The sequence below is a fragment of the Acanthisitta chloris genome, unplaced genomic scaffold (assembly GCF_000695815.1).
Source record: "Acanthisitta chloris isolate BGI_N310 unplaced genomic scaffold, ASM69581v1 scaffold33507, whole genome shotgun sequence".
NCBI classification, from domain to species: Eukaryota; Metazoa; Chordata; class Aves; order Passeriformes; family Acanthisittidae; genus Acanthisitta; species Acanthisitta chloris.
In genome coordinates this window covers 33,580-51,605 of record NW_008683748.1, presented here as the reverse complement: position 1 = coordinate 51,605, position 18,026 = coordinate 33,580, and the positions used below count along the sequence as shown (strand labels likewise).

General features: G+C 38.3%; 1 protein-coding gene across 1 annotated transcript; it reads left to right on the top strand.

Moving 5' to 3' along the window:
• Positions 1-2,363: 2,363 nt before the first annotated feature.
• ZFPM2 (zinc finger protein, FOG family member 2) lies at positions 2,364-17,096 on the top strand. Its single transcript, XM_009079058.1, has 4 exons — positions 2,364-2,562; positions 6,180-6,386; positions 10,553-10,777; positions 13,617-17,096. The coding sequence occupies exons 1-4, from the start codon at positions 2,364-2,366 to the stop codon at positions 16,106-16,108; spliced, it is 3,123 nt and encodes a 1,040-aa protein (XP_009077306.1). The 3' UTR covers positions 16,109-17,096.
• Positions 17,097-18,026: the final 930 nt, after the last annotated feature.

The following is an 18,026-nucleotide window of genomic DNA, read 5'->3' as shown; positions in this document are numbered from 1 at the left end:
ATTAATTTCCTAAACTTCTATGAAAGATGTGTGCCATTTCTGGATAAAAAAAACTAGACTCAGATCATTCAGCAAGGAAAACCAAGTGATACTAAAGACAGGAAAACTGGAATTGCCCTTGAATATATGTTTATATGTCATTATGCTGCTTCATCTGCAAAACAGCTGTACTTGATGGAAATGCTGGGTTTAGTTACTTATTTCTTAAGTCACTTTTCCTAAAAGCAATGGTATGACTCAAGAGGCTATATGGTTTCATCCATTTTGAAGCTGTTTTGTTCCAGTGGAGTTAATAATTGAGTCTGTCCTTATATTTTTTTCCAGATTGATCCACAAGTTCCAAGTAATTATTCCTTAGGGTCCACAAAAAATAAGTGAGGGGGAAAAAAGCAGCCCACCATCAGAAGGCTCACTGTGCAGGGTTCTGTGTCTCCCTGGAAGTCATGTAGGGTTCTGAGAATGAAAATGGGTGAAGAACCTGCTTTAGTTAAATTTTCACAGCAAATTGCTAATTCTGAATCGGAATATAGAGGTCACTTTGTTTTTAAAAAAATCCAGATGTAGAAAGAGAAGAAGAAAATTGAAGGATTGTTTTAAAAAATCCCAACAAGTTTTTTACTTGTATTTTAGGTGTCTGTCCTACATAAAATAAAGTTTTGTATTAGCATGCATATCTGTCACCATATTACTCCTTATTCTGAATACAGAAGATAGAGTATTACTGCATCTAAGTATGATTTAATTGGTTCAATTTACTATATATTTTTTATACTAAGTGTGGTTCCATATCTTGATGAGCCCAGATGTACTTTCACTTCTGGTTTACAGCATCCCATTGCTTGTATTTTATTATTTTTACAAAGCAAATGTCTATCAATTATAGAGATAAATTAGAAAAAATTGTGCAAACATGACACATTGCTAAGATTTTTCCAGCATGCTGTGTAATTATTAACCTGATTTTTGCCGTTGAAGGAAGCCCTGAATTACAGATAGCATGGCTGAAGTTAAATGCTTTTATATTAGATACATTTTCTTACACAGTATTCTATAGGTATGGCCATACAATATAATTGAAGCTTTGTCAGCCCAGTAGCCTAGCAACAGATAATACTGTTAGGTTACTGAATTGCTCCTGGTTGACAAGTAGGGAGTATTTTTGTGTTTATCATGTTTGCTAATGATGGGATCCTTTCCAAAAGGCTTGTCTTAATCTTAATTAGAGTTTATCAGCAAAGGTCTGCATGACATTGTGCAGACACTGATTTCATAAATAATAAAAAGTGCAAGTGAAAAATTTGGCAGGAGAAGAAGATATTTAAGACCACTGATTCTTGTAAGAGCAGCATGAATTTCCAAAATGTAATCAAGTTTGAACTGTGACTCTATTCTTTATTATCGAAACTTGCAGTACACTCCACTGCAGTTTTGACAGCAATTATGAGTATGATTTATAAGCTTCCTGTTAGGAACCAGATCTGTTTGCACAAGAATCTTGATCATAAACATTACAAAGAACAGTAAGTCCACAGTTTTTCAGGGACATCAGGACCTTACTCTTTCTTTTTCATAGAAAGCTGGTTTGCTGGAGTTTATTTTTTTATTTAAGAGTGCTGGGGTTTGTTTTGGGGATTTTTTTTCAAGCAGCAAAAATATTTGCAGTGAAAGATGCAGACAAAGAAGAGAACCCTGAAATAACCTTTCCATTTGGTGGAAGCTCTGAAGGTATCAAATAACTGCTTCACTGCCTGATGTCATTTAGTAAAGAACTCATGCCAATGCAATTGGAATGTAATTTTTTGCTCTGGTTTGCAGAACATGATATTCTTTAACTTTCCCATCTTTCAGTGATTAAATAAATGAGCATCTCTTATTCCTTGCAAAATGAACTAGAAAAAGAGTTCAAATAAATACATAGTGTTTACAGACATTTTTATTCTCTTCTTCTGTTTGACATGTATGTATTATATATTACATAAATTTCCTTGGTTTAACCATAGATATAAAAAATATCTTTGTTATATCTTATTACTTATTAGCCAGCAAAATCTGAAATTGCAGGCTCAAAAAGCTTATTTGCAATTTCAAAACTAGTATTGTAGAGAAAACAGCCTTCCAATGTTACAAAGCCTTCTGGTAATCTAAAACCTTCCTTTCTGCACTGGTACAAGAGTGAGGCTTTTCTTACCCTACCACATAAAACCAGTATGATCCCTTTTAGTATAAATGGATGTGATCGTGACTAAAGATAGTCAGGTCTTCCCCCCTCTCCTCATGATTGTCTCTGATGGGCCATATAATTTGTCCTAAGATAAGAATACCAGGTGGCAATTGCAGGAGGAACTATCTGGATTGCTTGCATAATGAATGCATTCCAGAGATGGGGGAGCTATGAGATTGCGATTGACTTTGGTACCCATCGGCTTGCAAAAGGCTATAAAATGCTGCTGGAGACTGGGCCAACTGGGCCGACTGGTCTCCCGAGGAAGATTCGAAGGGTTTCCCCACCCCAGTCAGGGACGCGTGCAGGGTATACCCAGCCCGAAGACAGGGAACGCTCACGTTTGGACGGGTGAGTAAAAGCTCTGAGATGCGGACATAAAATCCTAAAGTAGCTACATGGGTGCTTTGTTGCTTTGTAATTGTGCATTCTGTAAGGCCAAAGACTATTAACCAGTACATTTCTAGCCAAACCTGCTTTTATTATAACCCTTTGGACTTGCTAATGTTATATAATGCTTTGACAATATTTAGATACTGTATTAGCAGTAAATCTAATCATAATCATCCACATAATCGGTGTCATACTTCTGATCTCTACTGCTTTGCCCCAGTGGATGATTGGTGTACTCATTATGGGCAAGGAAAGGCCCAAAATCACCAGTCTACCATTGTCTTGCCTTCTAATCAAATCATATAACCATAACTATTTCAGAGGCACTGTCAGTCACTCATCCCTATTAGAACTTACCTGTCCTTTCTCTTCTGATGCCTACATCTATCTTGGGACTGAGAAATTTGGCCTGGTAAAGCTTTGGTAAAACAATTTCACTTCTGTAAGCTTTTTCTGACAAAAGGAACAGTTGGGTAAAAATCTAACCAGCTTAGTCAGAATTTCATCTCATATAAATAATGCTCCTTTACATTTCCTTATGAAATCTGAATATGTGCAAATATTTCATGCAAACATCTTCCTATCTCCTTCTCCATCACCACCAGTATTTGGCTATGGCTTTCATATTATCCTTTTGAAAACCTGCTGGTAACACTGCCCTTTGCTTTATATACAAAAGCTGTTGTGCTCCTGAGAAATTGTTGTATATGTGTCAGTTGTGTCTTAGCCTGTAGAAATGCTTTTGGGAAACAAGAATTATTTCCTGTTTTGTATCTGCCACGTGTAAGAAGCTTTGACAAAGGTGTCTAGACAGCACAGTAATTCATACGATAGTCATGACTGGAACTTAAATTTGGAGGCTTCTGCCAGGTACTCTGCACATTTGTTTCCTCAGCTTTGCAGTAGAAGGCTCAAGAAGACTTGTCTTTCACAGTTTTCCTGCTGTGCATGAAGGCCAGCACGTTTGCATTCACTGCACTAAGGGGAATAAACTTGTTTGCATCTTGCAGAACAGCAGCTCCTACCTTACCCTGTGTAGGCAAGCACAGGGACAAGTGGGAGCTGTACTGTGTCCTGCCCCTGTGTGTGACACTTGCTGCAAAGGTGTTCCAGTAGCTGGCAGAATGCATCATTTGAGAGTTCATCTGGGGATTTAACTTAACACAGTATCATGTGATCATGAAAACATGGGCATGTATGTCATGATCACTTAAATGCCTCATTTTCTGTAGAGTAACATGAGAGAAAATATAGTAACAATGTACTTTTTGGATCTGAATCCTGCTGTGCTGAAGGTTTTAATTCATATGCAGAAGTAGATTTAACTTCTGTAGTTCCGATTTCCTGTATTAAGCCAAGCTAGAGGCTGTTGTGCTCCCAAAATCGTCACACATCCCACCCGGCTGTGCCTGCTGTAGGTGTGACAGTGTGCAGGAGCTTGGAGCAGGCAACCGGGTGGAGCAGGCAACTGGGGTCACAACTCAACTTGCTTCAGCGGTCTTCAGCAGTTTAAGCTGCTGGTGGACATGAGTCAACGCCCTGAGGAGCTCTAACACCAGGAGACTGAGTCAGCCCGTTAGCTGATCCAGACTGATTGCAGCTGGAGACCCACTAATCACTTTCTTTCTCTCCCTGCTCCTCCTCCTCTTCCCCCAAGGGTACAGCATGTCAAGATGTTTGCTGGGATAAAGAAAGTCTCTGTTGGTTCTTCTGCAGTGACTCATTTTTTATTAAGAGATCCAGTGAATAATACAGTCTAGAAAGAGCACTTATTCGATGTTAAAATATACTAGAATTTGTTGGTTGACTATTACACTTTCTGTATATAAATAAGATAGAAGTGCATGTTAATAACGGAAGCCTTATTCCTCTTGGAAAATTAACTGTGTGGTGTTTGCAGTAGAAGTACCCAAGTCTCAGGTTCTCAGATTGTCATGTGTTCCACATGTTTTTACTTACAAGACTAAGTACACTTCAGGGATTTAGCCTGGTTCTCTCTTGAACAGGTTTTACACCAGTTTAGCTCTGAAGTTTCTCTTTATTTCTACTTTTATCAGGCAATAAGTCAGGCTGTGGTCTTCAGATGTTTGAATTCACACTTGGGCATTAGGATTCTGCATTTGTAGACATTTATGGCACTGTCTTCACATTTCATCTTATTCTCTAGAGGAAATTACATGGATTTGCACCATTTAATGCTGTAATCTTGGAGGCTAGTAAACCTTAGTATGCTTTTGTCCATTCATGGTAAATTGTTTGTAAACTTTGGAGCCACCTTCAGCTGCTGTATTGCTGAAGGATGAATACAAAGACACTTTTCTGCATTGAAACTTCTACACCACTTTGAGGTCTGTAAGGTTAGCGTTATTTTACCAGTGAAACACACTGTCACTGATGCTGTTTTGTTTGCTCATCTTTGAAAGCTAATAGACTGGTTTAATTAATTGTCCAAGATTTCTCTAAAACAATGTCCTAATTCTTCCATTTAGCTGTGGCATATCATATACTGTTGTTATCTCCTCTACCAGATTTTTGCAACAAGTTGTTTTAAAACTATAATCTCTTTGAGGGGAAAAAAATGAAGTGCAGTTGAAAAGGCAGTTATGCCGAAAGATAAACAGAACAATATTACTTATCAAAATGAGTATGGTTTTTGCTTGCCTAATGAATGCAACATATAGCTTTTTCTATATATACAAAACCTGAGGAAAAAAAAACTTTATAACATATAAAGTATGCAACATTATTTCAGGCATAACTGTATTGGATATGTATCTAGGCCTGAGAGTGTAGATAACACAATATAAGTGCTTTGCCTGTCTAAACATGTTAAATAAATGAGCATTCACTATCGCATTCAAATACATTAGTAGATGTACTCGCATAGTTAATTTTCTTTTTAATGCACTACACGTGACATTTGCAGCACAGAGCTATAGTGTATCTTACTGTTTGATGAAAGTTCTTCCACTCCCCCCCTCCTTTTAAACAAACCTTTATTTGAATAAGCCTTTATGAAACAGATCTTTGGCATATCTTCTTTTCAGGAAGTTCAGTCAGTGTAAGCAGAGATAAAGCAGTCATGTTACGAGGAATATTACATAAGGGAAGATTTTTTAGAGAAAGAGGGTGGCAAACATTAGGGAGGGGAAGAACTCAAGAGGAAATCTGATTTCTTTCTTGCAGCTGTTTGGTTTTATTGAGCTGTGATTTGCTATTCAAAATAAAATTTGGAGTTATGAAAAAATATACAGGAAATTTGGTGAAAATAATGATGACATTTTCACCTATGTCTTGATTTTCAAAATGCTGGCTTTTTAGGAGGCAAAAAATTATTAATATTCATGCTGCAAATAGTTAGGAATGTTATTCCCAAATTGTTATCCTTATACACGAAAATTCCTATATTTATAGAAGGAAGACAATTAAAAATTATTTGCCTCTCTACTTTGAATAAGCCATCGAAATTAAAAAAAAAAAAAGGTGTGAAGATACGGCACTGATGTTTTAAGTTCTGGATTCTGATATCATCAATTAAATCTTTCTGCTTTTATGTTTCCTGTAGGAGGACAGCTTTGGTGTACCACAACCAAGGCCATCTCAGAGGGTGAAGAGCTGATTGCCTTTGTTGTAGATTTTGACTCAAGGCTGCAAGCTGCCAGTCAGATGACTCTCAGAGAAGGCATGTATCCTGCTCGCCTGCTGGACTCCATACAATTGCTCCCTCAGCAAGCTGCTATGGCATCTATTTTGCCTACGGCTATTGTGAACAGTAAGTGATGAATACTGTTCCCTGGTGGGTTTTTTTTAAGCAGCAATACTTTAAAGCACATGAAGAGCTAATACAGCAAGAGTGAATTCAAGACCACAGAAATCACATGATGTAAACCCCACAGCTCAAAGCCTGCTTTTGTTCCCCCATCATCTCAGATGAACTTGCAGACATAGAAGGAGCAAAAAGAGCAATCTAGTGAGAGCCTCACTCAGAGTATCTGACCTGCCCTTGTGTGGAGGTTCTGTGATCTGGTCCCAGAGGCAATAGGATCAGAAACTGTTAGAAGAGTAGATAGGTCTGCTAGCTCTCAAAGTCCAGTCCACTGCTCAAGTATGCTTGTTGCTTACAGCAGCAGCTTCTGGTAATAATTCTTGATACTCAATGGTAGAAACAAAACACATCTCTTCAGTGGCTGTTCAAAATGCAGTGGAAATCATGTCCTATAGCAACCGTGATTTATTGTAGTATCTCCACTTAGTGTTCAGTGTCCATTCCCAAGAATGTTTTTACGTCCTCTGGTCATCAGTAGACCCTATCATGCAATTAAGTGCTGTCCTTATTGAGGAGGAAAATTAATGTTCCTGAACTGGGACATTTCAGCTTGAATTAAATTTTATTTCTTTAACTTTTCTGTATTACTGCTTTTTACCTTTATACACCCCTAGTTCCTCATCCTCCTAAGCACTTTTCAAATGTGTTGGCTGTTACTATGATCCTCAGCAGTCATTGCTTAGACTTACTGCACATTCTTAGCAGGCCTGTCCATTTAGGATCCACGTTGGAGCACTTACCCATGCTTCTTGTGGTTTCTAAGTATTATACTTAGTTATAGTGAACTACTGAGCACAGAATTTCAGGTGCAAATGCCTATGTGTGAAAGCACATGAGCTGCCACTCAGACTCATGCCAAATAACACTGAGTCTTGAACAGTCACAAGATCTTCAAGCTCTTCAGACAGGACTAGTTAAAATATCCATGGCAACACATTTAATTCCATCTTTCACTTATTTTCTGCATAAACAATTTTAATAGCTACACTTCTATTGTTAGCCTATTTTAAAAGATAAACCTTTAAATGTCCAAATTATCCAAGTCCACCCACCCAGAGAGTGAGTTGCAGCAACCTCATGCCCTTTAGCTAAGCACATGTATTTTAATCCCAGCAGTGGGGCAGCTGTGCTCTGACATACCTGTTCACAGAACCAGCAATTAGTGTTGTACAGGACCTTTCCAAAACAAAGTGTCAGAAGGACCTAAATGCCACAAAGTCCCCACAGTTAGGGCAGATTTGTATTTACAGACAACAGCTGCAAGGGAGCCACTTAGAAAGGGTTACCTTACCTACAGGGCAAAGACTCATGCACAGATTGTTTTAGCTGAGAATTTATTCTTGTGTAAATCTATGGCACCAACTCTGGGCTTTGGCAAAGTACTGATTTCTACAGCATTGCATTTCTAGAAACATCTTTACTGTCAGTACTGCCTTTTGCAGAGCCCTTGAAAGCCACACTGATCATTGCTAAGAGGAGTCTTTAAGTTTCTGGGGCATCAGCTCTTGCTATACAGGCTTAGCAGCAACTCAGAGTAACCTCTGTATTCTTGACTCCAGGAGGATGCTAAAAGACCAAGTCTCTCTGCTCAAAAATTCCCGCCCCAGTTCCAACACTGCATTGAGACAGCTCTTAAATTTTCTTGATCTCTGGAAAAGATCAGTTTCTAGAAAAATTAGGTGTTGTAGGAGGGTTTTTTTTTAATATTTCCTAATATTTTCTAGTTGGGGAAAAAAAAGCGAAATTAGAGTATCACCTCTGGCTCATTCAGCTTGAACTTGAATACTTCATTTATTAAAATGATCAACTGAAATAATTGGAAATTATCCATTGAAGTAAATTGAAATATTTTGCTTTAAAATGTTTAAAACATTAGCCTCAAGTAGCCTTTATGTGTTTTGCATCACTTTAGGTCTCATCCCTATACATTGTTCTCCCTGAAATTCCATCCTCTCACCATGCAAAACTCCTCAAATGCACTTCCTCTGCTTGGCTTGTAATGGGAGTCACATATTCATGATGCATAACTGCAGCTACAGACTGTCCAGGCCATCTAGCCCATAGGAAATAAAGATGGCTGGAAGTCAAATTCATTAAGATAATCAGAAAGTTCAATTCTGTGATGGAATGCAGTCAAATGAATTCAAATAGGACATGTTGCTCATAACAGAATTTCCTATTGCTACTTTTGGGCTTTCTCTTCTGTGGAAACCTTGACAGTTCAGCTTTTTTTAACCATTTGAAGCCAAAAACAAATGGCGAAATGTCAGCTGTGACACGAGGTGGACATTTCAAATGATGCAAGCTGTATCAGTAATGTTTTAATAGTGGTATATGTTGGAATACTAACGGCTGTTAAGTGTTCGTGTCTTAAATCAATGCACAATTATTCAGTGGCAAAGGAAAAAATAGAAATTGGTAGCAGTGTAAATATTTTTTGCTAATTCTTGAGCAGAAAAATAGACAAGCATTAGCAATGCAGTCAGAGGAGTAAACCGAACAATGTAAATTTTGGCTGCATTTGTAAATATTTAGCAAATAAAAGACTCATCTATTTCAGTGAGTTGGAGTCTCCAACTTTGTTCACCCAAAGGAACTGGACAGAGCAGTTGTCCTGTGCACGTCAGTATTTGAAATTAGACGTAAATCATTGTGAATGATAATGAATTATGTCATCAGGTATACATGCCATGTTTTCAGAGCAGGCAGCCATTCTTCAAGACTTAAGTTAATTACAATCTCTAGCAGCTTTTTCCATTCTGAAATCAGTGGGAATTTTAATGTTGACCAAGATGTGTTTTGATGTTGACTGCTACTGCCCATCCCCTGATCCTGAGGGCAGCTGTCATAGTCTGGGGTCACTCATAATTTTATCCTCTCTTACTCTCAAAAGCAGTGTCCAGACCAGTTGCAGAGAATGATCCTAGGCCTGTGGTAACTTCTGAAATGCATATGCAAATGAGAAAAGTGTTAATTGACTTAAGGAAAAGCATAGAAGGGACTGTTTTTGTGATTTAACAATATAAACCAAGTTCAGTGCTCTAGTGTGGACCCTGTCACAGTTTAATTTACTAGTGTAGATGTGCCCCAAAAGGGCAGGGATTTGTGCTTGCTGATAGAATGGCAGGTTCAGTTTTCAGAAAGGTGAAATCTGTCTTTTGTCCTTCTGAGACAGATACATGACATGTACTATGTAGGTATCCTCTAAAAGGATATTAACAAGCAAATTATCTCTCCACTTTGTGTAAATACACCATATGCATTGTTACTCTTCACATTAGTAAAGTATGTAGCCTTTAGTCCATGATCAAAATCCTGACACTCCTGCTGCTGCTGGAAGTACTCTGTGCAACCTCTGCATAGTCTCCCCTCAGAGGGGCTGCTGACATTTTAGGATAGGAGACAATGGAAAATTGCCTTATTCTTAGTAAAGAGCCCCTTTGTATAGTGAAAAGTGGACAAACAACAATTTACCAAAAATGAGGACAAAAAAATACATAAGAAATTTTAGTTTCTCAAATTACTAAGAATAGGAACTCAGGAAATAAATATGCTGCTTAGTATAATATTGCATTCAACACAGTAGGATCTTAAGGAAAAGTAATCTAGTCTGGCCTCCTGGAGCAACAGGATTTTACAGTAATAACTGCATAAGCATTCTGAAAATACACATTCTTCAGAACGATCTGCAGTTAGCACTCAAAAATTCCAAGGCCCAGAGCTGGAAAGACTTGTCCACATGGAAGAAAAAATATAATTAAAAGATGCCACTTACTGTGTAGTGATGTATTGGAAATACAGCTTAGCTCTTGAATTAGTACTGCATGTTCACAACAAACATTTAATTTAATTTAATTTTTTAAATTATCATGTGCCAGAAACTTCTGGCTGTTTTCTTTGTGGAACTGTTTTTAAAATATCCTTTTGAAAGAAACAACTGTCTCCCATGTTCTCATCTGCAAGTGACATTTTAATAAACCCCTGTCTCTGCTTTCAATATTTCATTAAATAAGCATGTGTTTAATGGGGAAGGGGGAATGAATCCAGCTGTGCTAATTGTTTGACACCAAGTGCATTGTGGCTAACCTGCAACTGCTTATATTTGCTTGTAGAGGACATATTCCCTTGCAAGTCCTGTGGCATTTGGTACCGAAGTGAGCGGAACCTGCAGGCCCATCTCATGTATTACTGCAGTGGGAGGCAAAGAGAGGGGCCACAGCTGTCAGAGGAGAATGAAGACAGTGCTCAGCAGATATCCAGTGTTTGCCCTTTTCCACAGTGCACCAAAAGTTTTTCAAATGCAAGAGCTCTGGAAATGCACCTAAATTCTCACAGTGGTAAGTAGCACATATTTTCCTGTATTATCTTCTAGATTTAGCTATTTGAAAGAGTATTCGCTATAGACAGTCAGTGGATCAATGTCTCTCCAAATATATGCAAGCATTGCTTGTAGATACTACCAAAATGTGAACAGTTTCTGACCTGTGTTCTACACCAAGCACTTCTCACAGGTAACTGGTATAATTTCTCTTACTTGCTAATCCTCATTTGAATGCTGTCTCTCTCTTAATGTGTGTATGCATGCGTACAGGCAGCATTTCTTTACTGGTGGGAGGTATGGTGAGGAATCCAGACATAATCAATTACTTCAGGATGCTGTCTACCAAAATGAGTTGAGTAGACTACAGTCTGTACCTACCCTGTTTCTCCACAGAGAAATAGACACAACCAGAGAGCAAGTTCTTCTGAAGTAAGATCTTGGTGTCCTTGAGAGGCTTCTTACAGAGAAGACTTTAATGACCATGGTCCAGAACTCCTTGTGCTTTTACCGGGACACTTGTTCCATAAAAAAACTTCTTGTTTGATAAAAATATTCTTTTATTTTCTATAAATATAAAAGTAGGATGGTATTTAAAAGTAATGGAGACAAAGAATCATAGGATTGTTTAGGTTGGAAAAGACCTTTGAGGTCATCAAGTCCATCCATTAACCCAGCACTGCCAGGTCCACCACTAAACCTTGTCCCTAAGCTCCACATCTGCAAGGTGTAGATGACCAGTTTTAAATTGAATTAGGGCTGGAAACACAAGTTAACAAGTTTGCAGGAGATTCTGTATTGGAGTTTTCAGCAGCAGAGTAAACCCACTGATAAGAAAGACTCTAGTGTCAGTGTGTGGTGTGTTGGCTGTCTGATGTAGAGAGCTGTGCACTAATGGGTGCTTTAGTCACAGAAGAAAGCCTTGTTCGGCTACAGTATGAAAACTCCTGGGAGACTGGGAGTTTACTCTGTGGATTTGGTGAAGTGGAAAATGTTCCTCTGATACTTGGGCAGCAATTGCAAATCTAAGAGGCATCATGTTGCTTTGGAGGAGTTTGGTACCTCCCAGAACATGACTAGAAGAGTGCTAAGTGAAAAACTTCTTTATATAGACAACACAGGCACCCCTTAGCCATTCACTTATAGGTCAGATCTTTTTCTGTTTCAAGATCTTAACTTTGAATATCAGGCTATTGCCATATTCTGTTGCCTAACAGATATTTCTCTGTTAAGTGAATCAGCAGAACCATGAACTACAACAGCTTCAACAACAGTAGGTGAATGCAGCCTAGCCTGTCTTACAGCCTAGTAATTATAACCAGGTACCCTGGGCAGATAACAAATCAATTTATCCTCAAGCAGAGGAAAATTCTGAAATCTTAGCCTTTGTGCAAAAGATCTGTTTCAGCTCTTTGCATTTAGTGGTATACCATTGGTTTAGGTGACAAAGGGGTTTGAGCTGAGGTGTGAGTGTTTGTAATCTAGAGATAGGCATCTGTGTTCCCTGAAAGACTGAGATTGTGGTTTTTTCCACTAAGAATCTTTAGGTATTTTTTGCATCAGAGGCTAAAACTCAGGCCTTCTCCTTCTTTTTAGTCATAAACCAGTCACTTCAATCATTCTTGCTTTTTTCAGATCCTGTCAGTCTTTATTTTTCTACACAGATTATCACAAGTTATAACACCTTCTGCAACAGGAATGAAATATTCCTTTTCCAAATGCCCTTTAAGCTTTGGAAGACCTGTATTTACTTCAACCTCTGTTATTCTTCCCACTGGAGACTCTAGCAGACCCATGCCACTGAAGCATGGAGTCTTGACTGATATGTAGAGTCCATAGAGACACCGCTGTCATTGTACCACATGATGGGTGAACTACCACACACCTAGTTTACCTGACTAAGACATGGTATATGTATGTGTATGTGTAGACAGAACAAATACTCATTTTAGATTCTGAATAGCATCCCTACCAATATTTTTTTCAGTTTTTATTGTCTAAAATGAAACCAGAATCCATATTGTTGCAGCAGAGAAATTTAGTCTTACTTCTTTTTCAAAGCATTTTCAGTTTCAAAATGCCATGAAACATGGGAGGGTTTGTTTCATCAGTGATTGTAAGATGACTTTGAGTTTACTGTACTTGACAGGGAAAGTGGTAGTGATTTCCTGAAAAAAAGGTGGTGTGTTATAGCAGTAGTTGCTAACAGCCAGTCCATGTGGAAGACAAAATGTTGTTGAAGCCGTGTCTTACTCCTCCTCCTTTCACATGAACACAATTCATCAGTCCGTTCTGACTGATAGATCTGTAGCTTGTGCCTACACTACAACCAACTCAATGTAAGAAAAAAACCAAGCATCAATAATGATCCAAATGCTACTTCTGCTTTGTCTGTGGCTTTTGGGCACTCTGAGGGCTGTACCTCAATCCACATCACAACCTTGAACCTCTTGACCTTGACATGCTTTCTGTGCATTCAGAATTTGCAGTGATTGTGTATGGGGAACATTATGTCTCCCTTCAGTTATAACTGTAATTTCTAAAAGCTTTTTCATTTAGAATAAGTCCAGTCTATTTTTATCCTTTCCCTTGTTCTTTCTCTCCCTTCAGCTCTGCTGAATGCATGCAAATACTAAGGCTTTCCAAAGCAGAGCAGAAGTCTGGGAATAACCTAGCACTTTGAGGAAAAAAATTCTGAACCAATTCAAGTTTTTTTCAGGGTGACTAACACCATCTCATCAGAAGAAAATTAGTTGTTCTCACTGTGTTTATACTTTCTGTACAACTGATTTTCCAGTATTCTTCATGAGGGGACAAAATGGTCACTTTATTTTGTATTTTACTTGTCTTTTCTATAGGAGTGAAAATGGAAGAATTTCTCCCGCCTGGTGCTAGTCTGAAATGCACAGTTTGTACTTACACTGCAGACTCAGTGATTAACTTTCATCAGCACCTGTTCTCGCATCTTACTCAAGCTGCCTTTAGATGCAATCACTGCCATTTTGGCTTCCAAACTCAGAGGGAGCTACTGCAGCACCAAGAGTTACATGTCTCTGGCAATAAAATTCAGAGAGAAAGTGACATTGAACACTCTCCAAGTGGAAATGAAGAAGGTTTACAGCCAGCAACGGACCTGTTGAGTAGAAATGATGTTCCTCAGAGCCAAAAGACCATGCAGACTAAAGATGCAAGTTCTGATACGGAGCTTGATAAATGCGATAAAAAGGCTCCACTTTTCCTTCCAAACCAGAGGCCAGAAACCCAGCCTGCAGCAAATAAGCAGAGTTTTTCATATACTAAAATAAAATCTGAACCGTCCAGTCCAAGACTTGCTTCATCGCCAGTTCAGCCTAATATTGGTCCTTCTTTCCCAATGGGACCTTTTCTTTCCCAGTTTGCTTTTCCCCAGGACATCACTGTGGTTCCTCAGGCTTCAGAGATATTAGCCAAAATGTCTGAACTGGTCCATCGGAGGCTGAGGCATGGAAGTAGCAATTATCCTCCTGTAATTTATAGTCCTTTGATGCCCAAAGGGGCTACATGTTTTGAATGCAACATAACATTCAATAATTTGGACAACTACTTGGTACACAAAAAGCATTACTGCAGCAGCCGATGGCAGCAGATGGCAAAGTCGCCAGATTTTTCCAGTGTTCCAGAAAAAATGCCAGAAGCTGTAAGTCCCAGTAATGGTCAAAGCTCTATAAACATCCTGAATGCAGCTCCTCACACATCAGATCCAGAGAATCAACTTCTGCAGACAACTTGCATAAACTCTTCCAATGTTTTAGATTTGATCGGGCCAAACAATAAAAGTCATGAAAAAGACTTTACTACACAACCTAAGAAGTTGTCAACTGCAAGCAATGGGGATGAGAAGATAAATGGAAAAGCTTCCGATGTTAAAAATCCCAATGCTCCTTTAGTGGAGGGTGAGAGTGACCCTAACAAGACCACATGTGAAGCTTGTAATATTACTTTCAGCAGACATGAAACCTACATGGTCCACAAGCAATATTACTGTGCCACTCGCCACGATCCCCCGCTGAAGAGGTCTGCTTCCAATAAAGTGCCTGCCATGCAGAGAACAATGCGTACTCGGAAGCGAAGGAAGATGTACGAGATGTGCCTACCGGAGCAAGAGCAAAGGCCACCACTAGTTCAACAGAGATTTTTAGAAGTGGCTAATCTTAGCAATCCTTGTACGTCTACTCAAGAGTCAACAGAGGGCCTTGGAGAATGTTACCACCCACGATGTGATATCTTTCCAGGAATAGTCTCAAAGCATCTGGAAACGTCACTGTCAATTAACAAGTGCGTTCCAGTTTCAAAGTGTGATACTCCCCACTCCACTGTGTCTTGCTTGGAGATGGATGTGCCAATAGATCTCAGTAAAAAATGCTTACCCCCATCAGAGAGGACATCTACTTCTCCCAAAAGGCTGCTGGACTACCATGAGTGCACTGTATGCAAGATCAGTTTTAACAAGGTAGAGAACTACCTGGCTCACAAGCAGAATTTTTGCCCTGTCACTGCCCATCAGCGTAATGACCTGGGACAACTCGACAGTAAGGTGTTTCAAAACCCAGAAAGTGAAAGAAACAGCCCAGATGTCAGTTATGAGAGAAGCATAATCAAATGTGAGAAAAATGGAAACTCAAAACAGTCCTCTCCTAATGGAAACTTATTTTCCACACACTTAGCAACACTTCAAGGACTGAAAGTCTTTAGTGAAGCAGCCCAGCTTATTGCTACAAAAGAAGAAAACAAACATTTGTTTCTTCCACAATGCCTTTACCCTGGAGCAATAAAGAAAGCTAAAGGAGCAGATCAGCTTTCTCCATATTATGGAATAAAGCCAAGTGATTACATTTCCGGTTCTCTTGTCATTCATAATACTGATTTAGATCAAAGCACAAATACAGAAAGTGAATCTCCTAAAGGCCAGGCGCCTTCGAATGGATGTGCTGTGCAGAAGAAAGAATCTCTTCCACTACTGCCGAAAAACCGAGGCATGGTAATAGTTAATGGGGGACTAAAACAGGAGGAAAGACCTGCAGCTAACCCACAGCAAGAGAACATTTCCCAGAATCCTCCGCATGAAGATGGGCACAAGTCTCCTTCTTGGATCTCTGAGAATCCCTTAACTGCAAATGAAAATGTGTCTCCAGCAATTCCTACAGCAGAGGAACAGTTGTCTAGTATAGCTAAAGGCGTGAATGGTTCTACCCAAGCTCCAACCAGTGGAAAGTATTGCCGACTTTGTGACATCCAGTTCAACAACCTTTCAAACTTTATAACTCATAAGAAGTTTTATTGCTCGTCACATGCAGCAGAACATGTCAAATGAAACAATTGGTCACCTTTGGTACCTGTGTTTAGTATATTGTTCCATACAGTTTAAAGAAAGCTGTTTGAATTACATCTGGACAATCAGGAGATTTCACTATTGCTGAATTGAAGACTTAAAGGTGTAATTTCATTACAGTCCATTAGTAAAGTGTATTATTGGTGCCATTTTCAAAAATATTAATTTATTTTACCAGCAGTATTCATAGCTGTAGTTATGTTATTTTTTATTTAAAAACTTTATATTAAAGTCATTTGTAATGTTATTGTATAGTTATTGTGTAGCACATATGGTTTGCACTGTATAGTAGATTTTAAAGAAAATAGTCGCAAACAAAACAGAAAAGCATTTTAGAAATAGCTTCAAAAGCACTTGTGTATCCTGATTTTTTTTCTTATATGCTGTTGCAGATATATGTATATGCTAAAATATAACTTGCAAAAAAGTTTCAACTATGCTGTAAAGTTCGCCTTAAAATTTCAATTTTTTGAACAATTGGGCTCAGTTTGCACCTTATATTTTAGCAGATACAGTACCTTAGTCATTAGGCTTTGCATTTGTATGTAGCAGTATGTTTCCGTCCACTTTCTTAATCTGAAACGTACGTTAAATGAAGATGGCATTTTTTTTCTTGTATAGTACTTGTATTTTCTTTCGCTGATGCATCTCTGTCTCAATTTTTAAACCTTTGCTGTTAAATGCAATACTTTATAAAGAATGAACAAAATTACTGGAAGCAGTATTGTAAGTAATGAGGTCATATCAATCAGTTTTATCTTTTGAAAGGCACAGTCTAAAACAAAACCCTAAACTCAATGCTGCAGTTATGAATCCAATTCATATATAAGATATATTTAAATATAAGAGTAGCAATACTGCAACTGGTGATCACAAAGATAATGTTCTACTTCTGATAGAAATAATTTCTCAACAAATGTTGTTACTATGCATGTATATGGATGGAATAAAATTCCAGATCATTGGAGAAGTTTGGCAGTAATTTCTTTAAATTTGTTTTATTTTGTTTTTTCAAGATGGTTTCAGAGATCACAAACTGTAAAGAAACTCTTAGGAACAGGCTAACATTGCCTTCCTGTCAACAGAAGAAAATTGTTCAAATAGAAAATGAGAACAAAGGGCACCTCCACTTCCAGGGGCTCCTTGCTGACAGGTCACTAGTGCACTAAGTCTAAGACAACCTAGTGAAGTAAAACTTAAAGTGTGAGTTCTATTCTCATACTGGTGCTAAGGAACACATACTTCACTGGCAGTATTGCCATATGTCAAAATCTGTGGAACAATCTCCTTCCTAACACCTCTGTGTATTCAGTGGTCTTATATGAAAAACACTAACATTCATTTAATAGAATAGCAGTTTGCTCCACTGATTCAGTATAGAAATACTATTCAGTAATTTATATTATATTAAATCTGAACTAACGCACAATGAATACCCTTCACTTCCAATTGTTCAGTTTCCTGTACACTGTTTTCATAAAAAAATTGATATTATAAAAGTGACCTATTGATGCACTTTCATCCTACAAATTTGAAAGCAAAAGCATGTCCTGAAGTTACATAAACAGTTGCATTTAATTCAGTTCCTGTATCAGCCAAAGAAGCAACTCAGAACAAACTACATAAAAGGATGGCATTTCAGCTGAGAAGCCAGTGGACGTCTAGCATAAGAGCATGCAATGACAGTGACTTTCAGCAATCTCATCTCTGTGTACTTTGGAACTAAAACTGGTCTATTTTTTTATTTGTAAGTATAGGTACGTGTGATCCAGTACCAATAGCAATAAACACTTCAGAGAAAACTATTATTAACAACTCTGCTGGTTCACTGAGCTTTAAATACAGGTAAAGAGTGCTTAAAATTGTGCTAATTCTCACTTGCAACAAAGATAACAGTGTA